Below are 21,626 nucleotides of genomic sequence, written 5' to 3' on the forward strand. Positions count from 1 at the left end.
GAACCGATTTTCACGAAACTTAGCACAAATCATCCTGAAAGTGATTCCATGCATATTTTCAAAAGGAACCATGGTTCTGTAAAAATGCCAGATTATTTTTCAATAATAATGACATGAAGCTTTGAACCAATTAAAGGGAAAATCAATTAAAAAGGATTAATTGTCCGAGGAAATTTACATGTGTTTTCGTATGCAATACTTTGTTGACCCATCATGTGGTTCAATTAAGCGGGGAAACCAATTAATTAACCGAAAAATACTGTATTAAACTTTTAAACATCTTAATATAGGAACAAATGGACTTAGACCACTTTCAAAATAAACGACTCATATGTTATTTTCCAAATTGTACTGAAACCTTTTCAAATATTACCATCTTCCACTCTTTTTATATTATACATCACAAAAAATAAAAAATAATTATAATAAAAAAATTATAAAAACGAAATCGTCCGTTTATCGCAATTGCAACTAAATGGAAAATTTCAACTTTGTACCGGATTTCGTTAACCCAATGAGTTTAAATTGTCAACTCCATTATATACTTGTCAAATAAATCCTCATAAAGTAGGTTAACCCTGCAAAAAGATCTAATGCAAATGCCGTTTTAATGACTGTCACTTTTGTTATCACTATTGACTATCGAACAAAAATGAATATTTTCGTGAATTTAAACGGTTACACGATAGAGCATTTTGTGCTCTATCCCAGTCGATTTTTCTTTATTTGAAAAGTTTGTCAGTTTTTACTGTCTGTCCTGTCTCTTTTAAGCGTAGTGTTACTGCTCCATCCGAGAATATTAACATTAACGCCGTCATCAGAACATGAACTCTACTGCCCTGTCACTTGTAAACACAGAGTTAGTTGTCCGGCCGGGGCATTTAAATTCAACGCCGTCATCAGTAAACACTTTAAAATATTACTTATGATAGGCTCCGTAGTGCGCCTTGTTTGTAAACATTTTTAAATAGTGTAACATATTGCTCTAACTATATATTTTCTACGACTTTGAAAACATTTTTCCTAATGATGTGTGATATGAGTTCTTCAGAAGACAATACTTTGCCTGACGATGCTTGGAAGGATTCTTTCGATAAACTATTGGAAGAAAAACCGTGAGTGTGTAGATAGTAACAAAAATAGACATGATTAGGATACGGAAGTAATTTGAGAACAAATCAATTTTGATGTATTTACTAGGATCTTTTTGAAATAACTATCGTAAGTAGAGCGTGTTGTGCTGATTGCAATGATGAACATTGTATGTGCGTGTTCCCTGATATTAATGTTGAAAGATTGGAGAATATTTTGCTTTATATTACACTTGCCATCATTTTAGTCTTAAGGGAACCTCCCCCACTCTTGATTATACATTTTCAAGATTTTCATTGGTATTCATTGAATACCAATGCATGTTAAGGTCTGTAACTTTACACATATATAATTGAAGATTTAAAAGAGAAAAAAATAATATGCAAACTTTGGTTGTTGTTTTTGGTGATTAAAGAAAAGTCCTTATTTTTGATGGCGGGCATGATAACTCCTCACTGAAACATCGGAATGCGGAAATTCTAACGGTGTTAGAAAGAGTACATGTTTGGCTCTCGTATGAAATAGAATTATTGAATTTATTTATTTCTTTCAAATATGCAATTTGAAGCCTCAAAGGCCGATTTTAGATAAATTGCAAAACATACTACTCCATGTAATAATTAAATCTTAATGACTATATCTTATAAAGGTATGATAATCCGAACATATAATATTATGAAGTTTTTTAAATGACTACACGTACATATTCATTATGAAGCAAGTAATAACGTAATATACAAGATCGAATTTGAAATTTGTGTGTTTTAAAATAGAAAACTGAGAGCTACTCCAAATTCGCTCAAAAATTAACAAAAGGCCAAACATGAGAGACCACACTATCACAACTATCAGTAGGTCTCGTCCCCATAATCCAGTGTCAGAAATCCAGATGTGTAAACTTAACTTGCTCCAAATTTTTTTTATTTATTTTTTTTCTGAGTAGCTGCCTTTGATTGCGGACATAAAATTTCTCCTATGGACAAATGGGCTACGCGAGCAGAATTTCCTTTAGTTTTAATTTTTTTAAGTAGCCGGTCTTCAATCCCTTTTTTTAAGACTTTCTCCTATGAGCATATACAAAATTGGGCTATGATTTTTATTTAAAATATATAGCTGTTCACGTAGCGAACATGGTTTTTAAATAATAAAGATAGTGAATGTCTTGCTGTGGGTCTCTTGTGTAGAAGAGAGAATATTTAGTTAAACCGGTGTCTATTTTTGTCTACAGTCCACTTGAGATAGATATTATTTTGGTTGAATATTTGTACACAATAATAAGATAGGAGTTTTCTATTGCCACATGTGGTATGTTTGGGTGAGATTACGGGGAGTAATCTTCACTACAGACTGATAAGCATGTGTAGCGTGCTTGCCACATGTGAGATAAAGAAATGTGTGTGTCCACTCCATGTGTTATGACAGATGCACTCTCTCTCTCTCTTTTACACATTAGTCTAAGATAGGTTAAGTCATATTGTAATACTTAGTTCTTAAGGAGCATTTTTTATTAATAAATTAGTGTGTAAATGCACCACAAACAATACAGAAGTGCTTTCACTCCACGGACAGTATCCGCGTAAGATCCCTAGTTTTTCAATAGCTAAGTGGCCGGCCCTGGGCATGCGTTTACCCGTGTAACCTCTGTCATAAGGCACAGAATTGGTGAGGGTTAATATTGGATCCTTTTCCAAACAATCAGGCTCCAATAAACCGAGAAAAGTGATATCCATTTATAATTAATCCGTTCTGAAGAACCTGTTTCTTGTGCCCGAAGTTCCAGTTTCCTGATAACAGGGTTTGTTCCCCATAATATATCCCCATAAATAGGGTAATGAAACTTACCTCTGGAAAATATTTCAAAAGATCTTATTAATGTGGTTGTAAATTTGGAAGTGGCTATACTTTTGATATGTACCGTCCATAACCAAGTCTTGACATATGAAATCCAAAGAATATATATCAACTAGCTGCATATTAAATATAAGCTCTAAACCATTTTATTGCGCGTGTTAGGCCACAAAGGGTTAACATGATATTTAATAAATTATGTTTATAAATCCAATAGGTATTGCATCAGTTAAATAATGTAAATAATGGTATCGGCTATTTTTCTTTTTATAGAATCCAATCTTTTTACGAGATTTGTGAAGTAATGCGTTGGATTGTTTATAAAAAATGTGTTGGGAAAACGCTGTGGTTCCGTCCGCTGAAGAAAATAACAAATTAGGAAACAGACATAACCTCTTCCCAAAGGTTCAGGATTCGAGGAATAGTATATCCAAGGATAAAAATGAGCGTTTTATAGATTCAACTCCTCGTAGGTGTCCTGCTGTAATCAAAAATAATGGTTACAAAAATAATGGTTATTTGAAATAAAAAATTAAAGGTTGCTTTAATTTTGACCAGGAAAAAATTGGTTCAATGTAGTTTTCTCTTTTTCTTTGATAACCCTGACATTACAGCTGACATTTTTTAAAGGTCATCAGCGGAGTTAGAGTAAAAACTAACTTTTGTGAAGATTATCGTCGTCAATATCACGCATAGTTTTGTAGCAAGTTCGTTATTACCAAATTAAAATATATGTAAACTTAATGTTGGGATCGAATAAATAGTTCGTTATAAAAAGTGTAAAGATTTGTATGAAAAATAAGTCTCAAAACTTTGGGATCAGGAAGTGTTCGCTATAAATGTTAAATTTATAGTTTTAAGAGTAGTTTACGTGCTATACATTTTTTATTATATATTTTTTTAAATTAAATTTTATTTTTATGAATAATTTTTTTATTTCTTTAAAATTGTTCAAATTTTGTTATTCTATTTTTAAGATTTAATATAAGTGCTAGTGTAGTTTAGGTTAAGTGGTTTTTGTAACATATACGGCAAAATTAGCTAGGTTGCCAAAATCTGAAATAAATTAAAGTAGAAACATACATGTTAAGATCAACGATATCCGCCGGTACTGAGCTATTTAGGCTCTGCACCGAAACTTTATCTATCTTCTTGTTTTCATACCGTGTTTCTAGTTTTAGTCAGTTTTGGCCCGCGGGGACATAGTCCTAAAATATGGAGATCATTGCTTTCTGTTTTCACTGACTGGAATAGGTTAGTGTTATCATCCACATTCCCCCTATCCGCCATTATACAAATTATTCCAAATATTGGGTACAGGCAAACATATATGTATAAATTTTTAAATTTGTCATATACAAATATCGATAATTCGCATTGATATAATCCTACAAAGGTCATCAGTGGTTTGGAAAATGAAATCATGAAATGGACCAACAATGTTCTAGTGGCTATGAAAGTCACAATACTTAACCGAACTCCACAAAGCTTTACATTTGGAAGGACCTAGTATTGTTAGATTGGGGCAATTTTCGTACAATTTTGAACAGGATAGGGATTAAGCTTATCAGAAAATTTTAGTTCAGTTTCATACTGTGTGCCCGTTCGACTATATAAAAGGTAACAGCAAAACCCAGCTGATTTGATTCCAACGTTATACTAGTGTCTATATGAATATGAAAATTATGTTTTTAAAAATCCCCCAACAGGAAAATTCGAAATACTTCTTTATTAAAAGTCCGCCCGTATTTAATTTATTCAAAATGCCTGCAGGGAAAGATTGAGGAAGCAAATCTTAGTTCATGGAATAACCCGCAATGTGGAAGCGATACAAATATAAATTTGATAGATTTTCATTCATGTTTTTTTTTCAATTTTATTTTGATGATTCGAAAATATTACATTTTCAAAACAAGTATAATTGATTTTTTGTTTACATTTTTCTGTCAAATGTCGTCCAATGTAAAAACCGAGTCCAATGTAAAAACCGATCCAAGCTAGAATTTGTACAACTTTCTACACATCCAGAAAAAAAATAAATAAATGTGTCACAAATTCGAGAATTAAATATAGTAGGTAAATCATTAAAGTAAAGTATAAATAATAATGGACCCAAGACTGAGCCCTGTGGAACTCCAAACAAAAAATTCTCCAAATTTTTATATGTGACATTTGAATTTAGAAAATATAAAAATGTATGTCCTGATTTATATTAGGCGAGTTTACTTGCGGCAATTATTATCGTTCCCTTTTGAACTTGCTTCATGCGTCTATACAAGGCAATTCGGTTTCGAAAATATTTCTTTTTTCATTTGATGTCAATAGTTTTTACATTTAAATAAATATAAAATGTCAACAAATACGAAATACACAAAACGAATTGCCAGAAAATTGTCGGTACGAGCAATTTTTTTCCATTTCTATTCCCATTGCCCCTCTCTCCTACAGTCAAAGACTTGCCGCAAGTAAACTCGCCTAATCTAAATTGGGACTATGAAAACAACAATATTTTCAGAAAAAATGGAAAACATGAATTAAAAGTAAATAAATATGGGTTCATACTATAGTCAGGAGAAAGAGAACTAATTTTTCTATTTAGATGGGCTGAACCGAGGGGCTTAAATGTAAATCCGGACAAAACGGAGATATGTCTTTCCTCTAGAAAGACAGAAATAGGTCAGTGTGATGAGCCCATCTTCCAAAACAAAACGATAGTCATATCAAATATCTGGGAGTAATTCTAAACTGGAAATTTAACCCCCACTCTAAATGGGGTTTCAATGCTAAGATGATACGCTGGATCTATAAGAACGTTATTAGACCAATTCTAACTACGCGTTTCTTGTCTGGTGGACAGCAATTTTACACGGTAGATTGGTTCCAGATTTAATTTTTGCGAAATATGTTCATATCACAAAAAAGTATATATGAAAGAAAAAAGTCTGAAACCATCGATAGTTTGCAAACACTAGTTTAAAGATTTAGGTGAATTCCCCTTTAGCGCGTACAAACAATTTTTACTGGTCAAAGCAAATGTGAATAGCACTTATTTAGGGGAATTCCCTTTATGTATAAGATCAATGTCTTTTTTTACACGTTTTTTTACACGGCTTCTTCTGGAACCAATCTAACGTGTAAAAACAGACTTAGGTGTATATCAAAACCGTGTACAAAAAGACCATATAAAAACAGACTTAGGTGTATAGTAATAAGAATGCCCTCGACAACAAAAACATATACGCCCTACGTGTGATAGCACTGTTAAAAGTAACCAAGAGAGAAATGAAATGGAATGAGAAATGAAGGAAGCAACAGTTTCAAATGACGTAGATAGAAGACGTCTAAACAGATCCAATATAAAAATCAGTGGATTTAAGAGATTGAGTGACCCTATTATAAAAATGTCTGTAATTTCTGTTCTTTTTATATGGTATTGAAATCATCATAGGGATAAACATCATTGTTGCTATATTATCAAAAGGAACGTAGGTGTCAGAGACTGCTTATTTTAGAGACTGGTAAACTTCAAAAGCCATTGATGTTTGGGGATGTTACTGGTGTGAATGTTCGAAGACGTATTTACTTAAACGATCATTACAATCGAGCTGCATCAAAATTAATGTACACTCAGTAGAAAAAGTCGGCGTACAAGATACCAATATGTACAATTCGATAAAAAAATGCTGAAATAAGTTTCACAAAATTCAGTATATTTTATATCCATTAAAATATGATAATTTTTAGTTTTATGAAGTTAAAATAAATTTATATCTTAACAATAAGGAATAGAAAAATAATTACTTTCAAAAACTAGAAAATTCATTAGAAAAAGTCTGCGTACTAGGAATAAAAATTAATAATTAAAATAATTAAATTAATAATATAGCTTCAATTACATATTTTACATTATAATTAATAGTCAGCTGGATAACCTTTACGTTTTAAAATCTTCTGCAAAGCGCTTTGGCATAGAAGAGACCACCTTGGAAGTTTCTGTCGAAGATATTTGCAGCAATTCTTTGAGCATTGCCTTAATTTTGTGATGTTGGATTCGTCGTTCCAGGGCATCCCATAGGTGCTCTTTGGGTTCAGGTCAGGGCACTGCGGCGGCGTTCGAAGCTGCTTAGGGACATTATAGAGTATCCAAAGCTTAACTCTGTCAGCAGTGTACTTGGGCTAATTATCCTGCTGGAAGTAGTAGTGGTTCTCCAGACCTAATTTTTCGGCTCTCCACTTCAAATATACCTTTAAAATGTTAAGGTACGCATATTTATCCATAGTAGACTCGATTAATTCCAATTGTCCAACGCCACTACTACCCATACATATCATTGCACCGCCGTTTTTTTCTTCATTGAAGAGCTTGACAATAATTTCTCTTTCGGCGTGCTTATTTCTTTCCCCTTCGACGGCATCGTTTTTTTTTGTTGTTATAGAAAGCTTTTAAAAACTTAAAAAAAAAACCTAAAATAGTTACTTCTGTAACATGCTTTTGTTCAATAATTAATGTAACTACAATGCGGGAATCACCATTTTACTCTTTGTAAGCAGACTAATATATTTAAAGTGTTGCCAGATCTACAACTATTTAAACGCCATCGATTTCTTTGAAGACCTACAATCAAGCATGTGATATAATTTTGTATAACAATTTTGTACGCAGACTTTTTCTACTTAGTGTATATATGCCGTAAACTTTAAAGGTGCAACAAATCAGAAAATTTAAGTTTATAAGTGCAACCCTAAAAAGATCATGTTACTAATATGCTAAAAGATACTGAGAATCAAGTTTCTAACTCGCCGCATAGAAGTGTTGATGTCAATGATAGCATGCTGAATATTTCTGAATAGTAGTTAGTTTATTAGTTTTTAATATTTCGCTGTTCTAGCAATTATATCCCTTGAATAAAATAGTTTTTCTCAAGGTCTTCAAAATAGTTGTTTACAATTGTAATTGCATCTTCATTTGAAGTAAAACGCTTGCCAGCAAGGACTTTTTTAGATTTTGGGAACAAGTAAAAGTCACTGGGAGCTAAATCAGGAGAATAAGGTGAGTGGTCAAGCAACTCGGACGTTAACTCGTTGCCATTGTTAAAACACTCTTGTGCGCTTCCGCGTTGTCTTGATGAAAAATAATTTGTGTGTGTTGTAACCCAGGACGTATTTCTTGAATTTGTACATTTAATTGATCCAAAAGAGTAGTAGTAGTACACTGAATTTATATATTTAATGATAGCACGCATTTATACTTCTTCCATTGTAAAAAAATTTCGGATGCGTTTCTATATGAAGGAGTTGCGAGATCAAAATTTTACATGTTTTTATAAAAGAGATGGAAGTTTCCAAAACACATAACTTTTTTCTGTTTATACCGCCCTTTTTATGCTAGGCTAAGAAGTTTCCGAACTACCCTCGTATGTGTAGAGGTACTTCGAATGGTGTTGCGGAATAACTGTTTTGCGAGTTAACATTTAATAATTGTACGTTTTTAGTTGGTGTTGTTTATCTCCCACATGGTGATATGTATCGCTCATTTGCTGCAAGACAAGCTTAACTCAAAAACGTGATTTTGGAGTTAACGATGCACGATTGTTCGCTATAATAGACTCGATGTTGTGTAAAAAATTCATATGAATATCTCTTACACACTCTAATTGAGAAGCTGTAGAAGTTCCTCGGTCCCATATAAAGTGTGAGTAAATTGAAACCTTAAAACGCATTTTCTGCAAAATCGCTTTTTTGAGTTATGCTTGTCTTGCTGCAAATGAGCGATATGTTATGGAGAATGAAGTTTGTGATATTGTTGTTAGATATGACAACGTTATCATGAGAGATTTTAACAACAAAATGATGTTTTAAAGAGTTTTATTGTTAGGAACGCGTGTAATAATAGGATGAATCTTGATTTAGTTCATAATTGTATTCCTCGCACTACGATGTTGCTTCTACATCTTTGTTAGACTACTTTCTCAGTTAATGTTCAAATTTATTGAAATTGAGTAATCAATGATCTCGCCCTAGCTTTTCTGATCGTCCCTTTATCTTTATGTCTCTTGGTGTTTACGTTTCTTGTGAAAAAGTGTATTATGAATATATTGACTATTGTTAAGGCCGCACTATAGGGACTTGGGTGGTACGCCCAATGCGTACTCGTGATCAAAAAAAGAAATAGAAATAAAACACAATAGTTTTATTAGTAAAAGGGTTCGACCAATGCCGACTATTTATTTATTGGTAAACAATATTACCTTAAAACACAACGATATGTGTGGTGGCTTACAATAAAGCCTAGGTGTTTCCAACAATATGTGTGGCCAGTCGGTAACAACGAAAGTTATCCAAGTAATAATAATAACATTGTTTGTTGACATATAGATGCCTAAAGGTGGCGCAAACTCAAAATGTAAACAAAAGTCCGTTGAAATCTGACAGTCTCATACTATTACAAGGATTTAATAAAGAGGAGTAGACAAATTTCAACGGGAATGGCCTTTCAAATCAAAGGCTAACTATCTTAAATAGCAATTCTTGCTTAAACAACTATAATGCACTTGACAACTTAATGCACTTGACATATCGCAGTGCAATTTTAATGGGATTTTTAGTACGGCTGATGTTGATGCTCAGTTGAGCTTGCTGGATACACATCTTCATTTCATTAATTCCGCTTTTCCTGTTAGATGAAATATTGTGAGAATAAAGAACGATGACTGGTACTAATCTCATGAGATTCGGTACAGTTTATCAGTAAGAGATCTTGCATATAAAGTATATTCATGTGAAAGTGAAGAGGGTTGAAAAATATTCGGTAAACTACGTAATAAACAAAAAAATTTAAGAGACTGGCCCATAAAGATATTTGCTCTGTAAAATTTAGAAACAAATTTGGCCAGTGTTATAAACGAATGGAGTTTCTTATGATACTGAGGATGTAGTAGATAGTGATGATCTTAAGAGTCTTAATTGTAATTTTGTGCGTAATCAGTCACGTGATAATATGCGTATGCCACATGTACCTGAATGTGTTGTTGGAGAGCTTTTTTCCGGTCTGTTTGTTGTGTGGAGGTCATGGAAGCTTTAAAATTAACTGGTCATGCCGTTGGCTGTGACGGATTTCAATTGAATTTCTTAAGACTAGTGTTTCCTTACTATGATTATGTTGCCCATACTTTTGTCACTACGTCTGTATTACCTGCAGAATGGAAGATAGCAAAAGTTGTACCGATTTCAAAAGGGCTCTAATGATCTGAGACCATTTTCTATAATGCCTTTTCTGTCTAAGTTTGTGGAACATTTAATAAATAAAATTATTACATACTTGGATGAGTCCTCTCTTCTACATGAAAGCCAGTATGAATTCCGGTGCCATCGCAGCGCAATATCGCTGCTTATTGGTCTGATCGACAACGTGAGGCAACAGTTCCCATAAACTAAAGACAATATTCATTGGGATCACAAAAATATATAAATAATTATTTTTAATGTATTGCGTATATATTAAATGTATTGTATATTAACCATTTGTGGCCCAATGTTGCCCACAGGCAACAAAATGTTATAGAGCTTATATTCAATAAGTAGCTAGTAGATATATATTATTTGGATTTCATATGTCAAGACCTGATTATGGACGACACATACCAAAAGAAAAATCAAAAAATTAAAATTTTTGGCAAATTTATGAGTTTTTCAATATAGAGAAGAGGGTAAATTTGTGTACACAGTCCAAATTATTTAAATCGCTTCGTATTAAAATTGTACGAATTCTGTCATCAGAATTATTTTTGTCTCTTGTAAAAATGAATATAGAGAATAATTTAAAATTATTTTTCTGTCGATTTTGCATTTGGTTTTCTTGATATTGGACTTTAATTCTTCCGAAAGAATGTACTGTATCTCCCGAATGCAAGGATGTAGCGATGCCAAATTTTGTTCATATCCTATTTAAGATATTTGCATTAAATCTGTGAACGGAAAGTTGTTCTAAGATTGCGGAAACAATTCGAAGCTCAAAGAGTTAAAAAATAATCTGCAATGCAAATTAAACAAATTATGTCTATATAGATATATATTTATTATGTCGCCAGTATTCACTTCAGATTTATGCATACACATAAGAGCTAACGAGGAACAGTGTGATAGTGTGAAGTCGGTATCTGTAACCGTACTTAAGACATACCCAAATTACATTTTTTTCGATCATTCCCACGCCACTCTTACCCGCCCCTGCCGACCGAGGGGGCCTCCTCCCCATAACGTAGGGAGAACGTACACCCCATAATCCGGATTATGGAGGGTTAGTAATGTTGGGGAACCCCGGCTACAGTAAACATCAGCCGGTTATACAATTTAAAGTTAATTCAGCACAACAATAAGGACAAACACAAACATCTGGCAACTGCTTGCACTCTACAGTTCTAAACGTAGAGTAGAATTTTTTATTACATGTATTGGATCAGATAAAGAGATGCCATTATACAGGTTGTTATATATTTCATATAGTGATCTAAAGGGATTACATAACTCATAATTAGGTCTCACTAAAGGAAGATAAAGCGGTATATAATTACGAGTAAGTCGAGCAGGTACATTAAACTTGATTTCACCGATTACAAATTTCGAGTCAATTTGACCGCGTAAAAGTTTTATTAAAAATATAGATCTTAGCATTAAACGTCTTCGTTCTAGTGTTGGAAGATTAATACGTTTTAGAAGATTTTCATAAGGGGGGAGTGCTTCAACTGTACTCCAAGGCAAACCTCTAAGAGCAAATAAGAGGAATTGTGTTGGGACAGATTAGATTTTTTTAGAATAACAACTGTAAAACGGACTCCACAATGCACATCCATATTCTAATGTAGGCCGAACTAGACTAACAAATAAACGTTTTGTCACATAAGGGTCGTCAAACTCTTTAGACCATCGTTTTATGAATCCTAGTAAAGATTTGGCTTTATTTACGCATGACTCAATATGCAAATTAAATCGCAATTTATCATCTAAGATAACGCCAAGATCAACAAAGGAGTCAACATTGTCTAATTTGTAAGATCCTATAAAATAATCGGTAGGAATTGAACGACATTTAGAGGCATATTTTTTGAAATTTTTTAAGATTCAAGAGAGTGCAAATCATTTTGAAGAGTAAGGGCTTGATTTTGTGAGTCTAAATTTTTTGAAAAGTTTTACATCATCAGCACACATCAACACTTTAGAAAATTGTGTTCATAATTTTTGAGTTATGATTACGTTTGATGCTATAACAACGCATCCTCGGGAAATCTTAGAAGTTTATATAGCATATGTTATTCCCAGGGCATGTTATGACGTTCTGTGAAAATCTCTGTCAAATCTTTTCAGCATTTTTCGAATCTACAATCAAAAATTTTTCAATTTCAATATGCTGATTTTTAAAATGCAGTAAAATGTGAATTTTCCGTTGATCGTACCATGCTCATTTTTATATGGATGGTGTGTATTCACACCTTCGTTATTCAGACAAATTTTGAAAACGGTATCTGTAACCGTTCTTAAGATAAACGCATATTACATGTTCAGAAATTTTGAGGTATGTTTACTATTGATGCTATAACTCCGCATCCACGCGGAATTTTAATAGTTTATATAGCCTATGTTACTTTCAGGGCATGCCCAGATATACAGTGTAAATCTCGTTAAGATCTGTTCAGCGGTTTTGGCGTCTATCAGTAACATACAAACAAACAAATTTTTTTATATTTTATATATATAGAAATATAGATATATAAATATTTATTATGTCGCCAGTATTCACTTCAGATTTATGCATACACATAAGAGCTAACGAGGAACAGCGTGGGCTTTGAATTTGGTTTCTCAAACGATAACGGTAAGCTGATGCTGTGCTTACCGGTATCGTTATTAAGATTTGCAACAATATATTTATATTTGGAAATAGATTTTCGTCACATACTTCAATCGCATCAAGTGGATTACATGGTCGGGTTCTTTACTTTCCACATAGTGATGCATAGATCCACTTCAGTTCCTACTTCCTGCTTACAATTTCAAACATGTTTTTCAAAAAATTGTATGATTTCTTTAAAAACTTTATATGAACATTTTATAATTATTAATGACACTACATTTGATAATGTATTAACTATTATTTCATTTTTCAGAAACCAGCTTGTCAAATTTACAATTAGTTCGCCAAATATGGGACACATAACACAGTTCTATAAAAAGATTCGGAGTTCGAACTCAGTACATTTGACCTGTACTTTTGCATACCAACCCTTTGCAATAATTTTTGTTTCCCTGTACATTTTGTGGAACTCCTTGTCACTATTTTGTCGCATAGATTTTAACTTATCTACTACTACATACACAAACATTGTTTATATGATTTGGCAAGGTTTAGATTAAAAGTCTGTAGAACCTGGGACACGTGTTGGGTGTCAGCGAGAAGTTACGGTTACACAATTTTGTGATGAAAATTTACTGCATCGCAACAACCTTATAACAGAAGTATAATTTAATATGTTAATATTAATTTTGAAAATAACATAACAAAATAACATTATTTTAAAATAACATTACAGCTGTATGAAATAATAATGGTTTGATCTAGCACCCATTTCTTATTTATTGGATATAAATCCAAATTAAATCGTACTATTTCCCCCACTTCTCCGAACGATTCTATTATGTATTCTATAGATTTCGTTGCATAAAGTAGCAGATCTTTTTGGTGCGTTTCAAAAATATGTTTCGAATTTCTCGAATCTTCGAAGCTGCATTTAAACATAAATTTAAAATGTGAGAGCATGTATTCTACTGAAACTTAGACTTAGTAAATTTGGCTTAATAATAAGCCGCCATACCCTTGACCTCTCTCTGCGTACGTCCAATGTTCAATGTTTTTAACAATAATTCTTATTTTTAAATATTTAATCAAAAAGTTTTCGTACAATGCAATCCTGTGGTAACTTGTGAGAGAGATATTACATTCCCACCATTATGCGACACGTTTCGCCGTTGGTTAACTTACTCATCAGGCATATTGGGCAACATTACAAATGTCGTCAGTTGTTGAAATTATTTGTTGTATTTTTGCTGTTACCTTGTATAATTCTATCAAAGCCATCATAGTCATGACCATGTAAAATCATGAAAAATCGAAACATATATCTGCATGAGACTACCTTGCATAATTATGCCATGGGTACAACAGTGCAAAACATGTATATTTTGAGGGTAATGTTTATTTTGGTCCTGGATGACGTTTATCCTATTTTCGAAGATTTTGATAAATTTGAATGTTAACGAAAAATCTTGGCAAAACTTTTAGCAATTTCATTATCATTCACATAATTTTTATAAATTTTTTATTAAATATTAAAACATAAACTCAGAAATAATAACGCTAAAGAAGAAAACAAAAATTAAATTGATCATTATTTTTTATTGATTCTGAATCTTATTATTTTTGCAGAATTTTGAGAGAAATGAAATTGTTAAAAAGAGATGTGCGTGCATCATTCAACATGAATTCTAGTTATGAAAATAGCTGCTTTGGCATGACTACCAACATATCAGAAAGGCAGAACACCGAAATAAATATACCTGCAACTCCTCCTTCTAACCGAAGAACGCGACACTGGAACAACTCAATAGAAAATAAAAAAATAATATCATCTCCATCAGAAGGGGAAACCCTAATTAAACCATTCAAATGTACTTTGTCCCCCATAGGAAACTGGTGTACTCCGAAGAAGAAACAATCAGTAAATTCTAAAGAAGTGTTATTTACTGCGACACCAATTAATGGGCATTTCATTAATGTATCTTTGGATGGAAATTCTTTGCGTTTGACGAATGAAAGTTCGAGATGTGGTACCCAAGTGGAGTCGTCTTTGTCATTGGCATTACAAAACTTCAAAGCCAAACGTACACTCAAAAACGTGTGTTTTGACAATAATGTAATATGTCAAAAAACTAAAAGTCCCCAAAATGTGTGTTCCTCAAAATCAAACAATGTCATTACCTTACAACCAGGAAAATGGAGGAAATCTTTGAATACATGGCGACGAACTCACTCAATACCCTCAGGTTAGTATATGGTAATGTGGTATACCCATTTTTATTTTTTATCTGATTAAATAGAAATTTTACAATTAACATGCTACATTTGTTGTCTTTCCATGTATAAATTTGAAAATAATATTATACTAACATTTTAAAAGATATTCAAAATTCCATTATAAGTGATTTTAAAAAAACTGCAGGTAATGTGATGTTAATGTGGTATACTATAATTTTCACTTCCAATTGATATATTATTTAATTAATTGTTTTTAAAGAATGTGAATTAGCTCGAGATTTATATCTGTTAACATTTTTTTAATTTTATTTATTTTATTATTTGATAGATTACAATTACTTTTTACAATTAAATTACATTTTCATAGACCTCTTAACATTTTTTATATGAGAAGTATTCTCAACGTCATCTAAATTAAATAGTGTTATCTAAATTACACATTGAATCAGACAATATCATCTGCATAAATCAGAATTTTAATCGGTGAAAGTTACGTTGACACTGTGGGGAAGTGTATCAGGCAAGCAAAACATGACTTAATACACAGCCTTGTCAACAGAAAACGGTTGTTATAGTGCACTACCAACACGACTTTGGATAATATTATTTGTATAAAAATGCTGTAGCATGCGAATAAATGTAGAAGATAAACCGATTGATGAAAGTTTGTAAAATAGAGAGTTTCTGGGAATCTTATCAAAAGCACAAGAAACATCAAAGAAAAACGCATATGTGTTTTTCGGACGGCGTGTTTGAAGATTAATGCCTTTTGTCTTTGCAGCATTTATTTCTAACTTATTCATTGCCATTGATTGATTCTTCCGAAGATCATGAATTAAATAATAAGAAAATAACATTAGCATAGACATACGGCTGGCAAATGTTACTTACAAATATTATAATATAATGTCAAATATTACTTATTAGGATGAGGAAAATTAAATCCATTATTGTTTCGGCAGATGGCTGTACGGATAGATTTCTCGTAAAGTATCGATCAAACAATTTCAGATTTATGCTCGTTGGAAGGGTGACATTTCGCAGTAAAAAATTTATGTTGCTGATTTTTGTGTGGCGCATTCAGTTGTGAGTTTCAGGGTGTTAAAAATGGACCTGAACAAATTTTACCGGTTTTCTTTCACAAAGACGATATGCAAGCCAAGTAGCTAAAATTGTGATTGGTGTTTGTGGTTCCGATACTGTAAAAGCTAATTATGTGCAATTTTGGGTTGAGAGGTGGAATCTTATAGTGATTCAGACTTTGGAAGATGTATTGAGACGGGTAGATCTAAATCCGGTTTTGTAGCTTTTTTGTAAAGGAAAAGATGCTGATTTGAAAGACAATGTATTGCAAATATCCACTGAGAATCAAATTGCTAAAGGTTTTTATGTTCTAAATTAAATATATGTTAACTTATAAAAAAAGGAAGTGTTGAGTATTTTTATAAGAAAACACTAGATTATCGTACACTTGTTATTTGAAACATAATATGCTTTGAAAATATTTCCTGTTAACCAAGGTTTATTCATAAGGTTAAAACGGCATATACGTTAGAACTTTTTAGCGGGTTAACCTACTTTATGAGGATTATTTGACATATATGCAAAGGAATTGACAATTGAAACCCCCTGGGTTAACGAAATCCAGTTAAATGTAAACGTACTATAAAATACTTTTGAACACAATACGACAAACAACGTTTAATTTTGTAAACGGGCTATTAATATGATTTTTTTTACGAAGTTCTAACGCCTGTCTTTCACACCTCTGCCGACCGAGGGAGCGACCTTCCCTTGCGTAGGGATCGCGTACACACCATGATCCGTATCATGATGGGATTTGAGAGTGTTTGTTATTAAGGGAACCCCCCCATTCTCGATTTTTTATTTTTAAGATTTTAAATGGGCTGGTAAATGAATACCAATGCTTGTTAAGGTTTGTAACTTGGCACATATATATTTGAAGATTTAAAAAGGAAGAAAAATAATTTACCAAAATTTGTTGTTGTTGTTTTGTTGTTGTTTTTTGGGTTCAAAGAAAAGTCCATATTTTTTATGGCGGGCATGATAACTCCTCACTGGAACATCGGAATCCGAAAATTCCAACGGTGTTAGAAAGAGTACATGTCTGGCTCTCGTATGAACTAGGATTATTGACTTCGCTCTAAAATTAACAAAATGGTGGACCTGAAAAATCGCCGATTTTTGACCAAAAACCAAGTTGAAAAATGTGGAAGATCTTCACCGATTGGCTTTATCCTAGTTCATACGAGAGCTATACACTCCCAGAGAAACGTTGCAAAATTTGGAACCGATTGGATTATTAGTTTTTGAGTTATCGTGCCCGCCATTCGCAAAAAAATGTTTAGAGAAAAACGCGTTTAAAGTTTGAGAAGCCCTTCAGCCGTCACTTGATGCTGACACAATAAATCGGATATATCTTCAACAGTTCTTGAGATTTTCACTTGAAATTTTGTAGAGACATTCTTTAATCAGTGTAGATTCGAATTATATCAACAAAAATTTTGACCCCGAGAATGGGGGGGGGGTCCCCTTAAGTTTTACTATTTATTTAAAAATACAATAATATTAGATTTTATTTGTTCTACGCTCAAGCAAAAATCTACATTAGAGTATACAGAGTTACTTTTTACTAAGAGGATCTCCCATAGAGTAATTCGTGCGGTGGAAGTCTACATATAACAGTGTCTACTAGATCGGACAGGAACATTTATTCTAATAGAAGAAATTAGGAAATCCGAGGGTATATTACCATTTAATATTTTTAGTACCATCATAGTATTCAACATAATACGTCTACTTTTCAATGAAGGCAAACGAATTAATTTTAACCTGCTAATATAAGATGGCAACACAAAACTACTATTCCAATGTAATCCTCTCAGTGCAAAAAGTAAAAATTGTTTCTGCACGGATTCGATTTTTTAAAAATATATTGCATATTGGGGATCCCATACAACAGAACCATATTCTAAAATAGGTCTAACAAGAGACGTAAATAGTTGTTTCGTTATATATGGATCCGAGAATTCTTTGGCCCACCGTTTTATAAATCCTAAGACACCATAGGCTTTATTTACCATAGATATAACATGATTGTTAAAATTTAATTTTGGATCCATTAGAATACCAAGATCAACGAAAGAATCTGCAGTTGATAAAACCGAACCATTAATATAGTAATGTCTTATCGAAGAAGAATTTCTAGAAAAACACATATGTTTACATTTATTTAAATTCAAGTCCATACAATTTAGGCTGCACCATTGAAATGGGCTAATTAAATCATGCTGGAGTAAATCAGTTTGCTTTTCAGAATGATGGGTAATGAACAACTTGATATCATCTGCATACATTAGCAATTTGGAATGCGATACAGAATTTGGCAAATCATTTACAAACAATAGAAAAGAATCGGGCCTAGGTGACTTCCTTGCGGAACACCTGATGGAACATTAATCGATTTTGAAAGACATCCCTCAAACAAAACTAGCTGTGTCCTATTTTGTAAGTAAGATGAAATCCAATTTACCAAATTTATACTAAAACTAATATGATTTAATTTATAAAGTAGAAGTCCATGGTTAACCCTATCGAAAGCTTTACTAACGTCTGTATAAATTGTATCGGTTTGTTTACGCTGAACAAACCCCTTTATCACACTAGAAGTAAAGTGTATAATATTGGTCAGCAACGTACACAGGTTTTCATTTGGGGGGAGATTGGTAATAGTTGAAAGACCACTATGAAAACCATGTTGATATGGACTTAACAAGGGTTGAATTTTGTGTGAAATAACGGTAGTAATTAACTTTTCGAACAATTTTGGAATAGCACTTAATTTTGCAATTCCTCTATAATTCGAGACATTTGTTAGACTACCAGACTTGTGTAAGGGTATTATATAAGACTTCTTCCAACAAGTAGGAACATAACCATATTTAAGGGAATAATTAAATAATAACGGTAGAGGTAATGCTAATGTATTTGAACAATTCTTTAGAATTATGCTGGTTATACCACCAGGGCCTGGACATTTAATAGGTTTTAAACTACGTAGATTTTTAGAGACCTCTCGACTTTGTAAGAAGGGCATAAATATTATGTATAATATAATATTATTCTTGGTTATTTTATTTTAAAATTGTAGGCTTAGAAGAAACTTTTCTTTTTACATTAACAAATTAATAAAATGATTTTGGATTGGATTTAAAATTATCCTTAATCTTTCTAAGATAAAGATTATACAACCTTCGGGATTCTATTGTATATTTTGATCTAGCAACAGAATAGTTAGCATAGTCTATAGTGGAGCCTGATTTTTTATAGTTTCTAAAATGTTTATTTTTTGAGTTTTTATACTTGACAATTCGCGTGTATTCCATGGATGTTTATCAGAGTTTCTAGTTCTAACAGTAGGAACACATTCAGAAATAAATTTGTTTAGAGTAACATAAAATGTATCTATTGTAAACTCGAGATCAATAGGACTCTTACAAAGGCATATAGAGGTCCAATTTACAGATGAGATAAGTGAGTTGAGTTTGCAAAAGTTCGTTTTTTTTATAGTTAAAAGTAGTTTTTAATGAGTTTGACGAATTGTCAGAAATAAAATAATCATGTACCATGGATATACATAAAGTTGGGTGATAATTATCTTCAGGAATACAAATAGGAGGTATTCTAACTAATTCAAAATAAATCCTTGACCTAGTCTTCGTAAGTGTATGATTTACGAAAGCCAATTCACAGATGGCGTATTAAAATCGCCAAGAACTAATATTCGGTCCGAATCATTCATTTTATTAATTATGGATTGTATTGCTAATATATGCTGATTATAAATATCAAGCTGCGATGAAGGTGAACAAGTGACGAATAATTTAAATTTACCTAATTCAATGGATATGTCGACAAATTCTATATCAGTTATATGATTTAATTGGTGGAAAGTGGAATATTTGGCGTCTACTGCGATGAGGACACCACCAACCCTTTTATTTATCAGATCTTTTTTAAAAATTTTATATTTTGAACTTAGAATTTCAGTTTAAGCACAGATATTTTAAGCCATGTTTCAGAAAATACTATAATATTATAATCAAAACCATCTTACATTCTGGTAGCAAATAGTAAGAAATTTTTTTAGTTTTCTGAAGCCGTTTCTGGTTTACGAGGCAATCGAGCCAAATTTTCTGTCCTTTCTAGAAATTCTTTTACGAATGCTCTAGCAGGCCAAAAATCTCTCGAGATCAACTTTGTAAATATATCTTCATACACTAATATTTTAAATGAAGACCTACTCTTTGAATATACTGGTCGAAGCATAAAGCATCGTAAAAAGTATTCCCTCAATTTTTGATTTAATATAATAATTTATATCATCAGCCGTAGTATCCGGTGCAAACCTAGATACAAATACCATTTTCATGGCTGGAACCGTTACTAATGGTCTTTGGGAGGTTTGTGGGATTATACCAGTTCAAGCCACGGGAGCAGTCACTGAAGACGCATCAGATGAAGGAAGTGATAACTCCTGTATTACATGAGTAGTTGCCCCCAATCTGGGGATAGCAACACTCTTGGTTTTAGGGGTTATTATTCCTTCCGATGTATCCTTTCTGGCTTCAGTAGCTGCCTCCGTCACAACACTAGTATACGACTGGCCACGAACAGATTCAGTTGTATCTATGACACTTTCCGAAACTGTTCGTGATACAGTACTCCCAGCAGAACCCGAGACTTTAAGAATAGGCAAAGTTTTACCTGGCGCTTTTTTTTGTAGATCTCTTGCGTTTCTGTCCAGAAACTGACGGGTATGACACAAACTCTTCTAGATCTTTGTACTTATCGAACATTGAAGAAAAGTTTTCAAATCGGGTCGATAATGAGGAAAATTCAGTTTTTATCGATGCTAACTCCGATCGCAAATCTTTTACAAAATTGTAAAAGTCGGCAGAAAGTTTTCTACAAAAGAAAGAAAGAAGAGAAAAAGATGTTATGTTACAACAACTAAAAAAGTAATGTAGCAAGAGGATAATGTAACAAAAAAGATGACTGTTATAATTAGACTGAAAAAATGCAATTATTTTATTTATTTTATTTCATACAAAGCAATGCAAAGACTGTTACTAGCCTAATAATTACATTACAATAAATACTAATATATTGTTACGTTCTTGGATTTTACTTAATCTCGTGTAGACGTTGTTTTATTTCCCAATACAGTTCGTACTAAATAAAACGCGGGTTCTTTCTGATTACGAATATTACAATGATTTTATTGACACAACTTTACTTTGCACTTTACTTTACTTGACGGTTTCACTTCGCGATCTGATTCACAACTGACTAACTGCCTTTCCATTTCCCCTATTTATATGAGCCTTGCCTGTCGCTACAGAAGTTTCTAGACGATCTGGTAACACCTAGATTACGAACAATCTACCAATGCAACACACACATACAAACTTACATTGAGTGAACAATAACAACAACACATATACAGGCGAGGGAGTAACAAAGAAAGAGGAATTAAGCGATCATCAATGATGACGCTTAACAAGAATTGTACGTCTAT

The 21,626-nt window shown here is 32.6% G+C and overlaps 1 protein-coding gene across 1 annotated transcript in view; it reads left to right on the forward strand.

Annotated features, from left to right (window-relative positions):
* Nucleotides 1–1,029: 1,029 nt before the first annotated feature.
* LOC133336489 (serine/threonine-protein kinase haspin homolog) overlaps nucleotides 1,030–21,626 on the forward strand; it is a 28,880-nt gene continuing 8,283 nt past the window's right edge. Inside the window, exons 1-3 of the mRNA XM_061544785.1 lie at nucleotides 1,030–1,115; nucleotides 14,417–14,524; nucleotides 14,677–14,708. Coding sequence (XP_061400769.1) covers nucleotides 1,030–1,115; nucleotides 14,417–14,524; nucleotides 14,677–14,708 — 226 coding nt within the window. The remainder of the gene's footprint in view (nucleotides 1,116–14,416; nucleotides 14,525–14,676; nucleotides 14,709–21,626) is intronic.

This window comes from Musca vetustissima, unplaced genomic scaffold (assembly GCF_032173495.1).
Source record: "Musca vetustissima isolate MV318-11 ecotype Yass unplaced genomic scaffold, APGP_CSIRO_Mvet_v1 utg197628, whole genome shotgun sequence".
NCBI lineage: Eukaryota > Metazoa > Arthropoda > Insecta > Diptera > Muscidae > Musca > Musca vetustissima.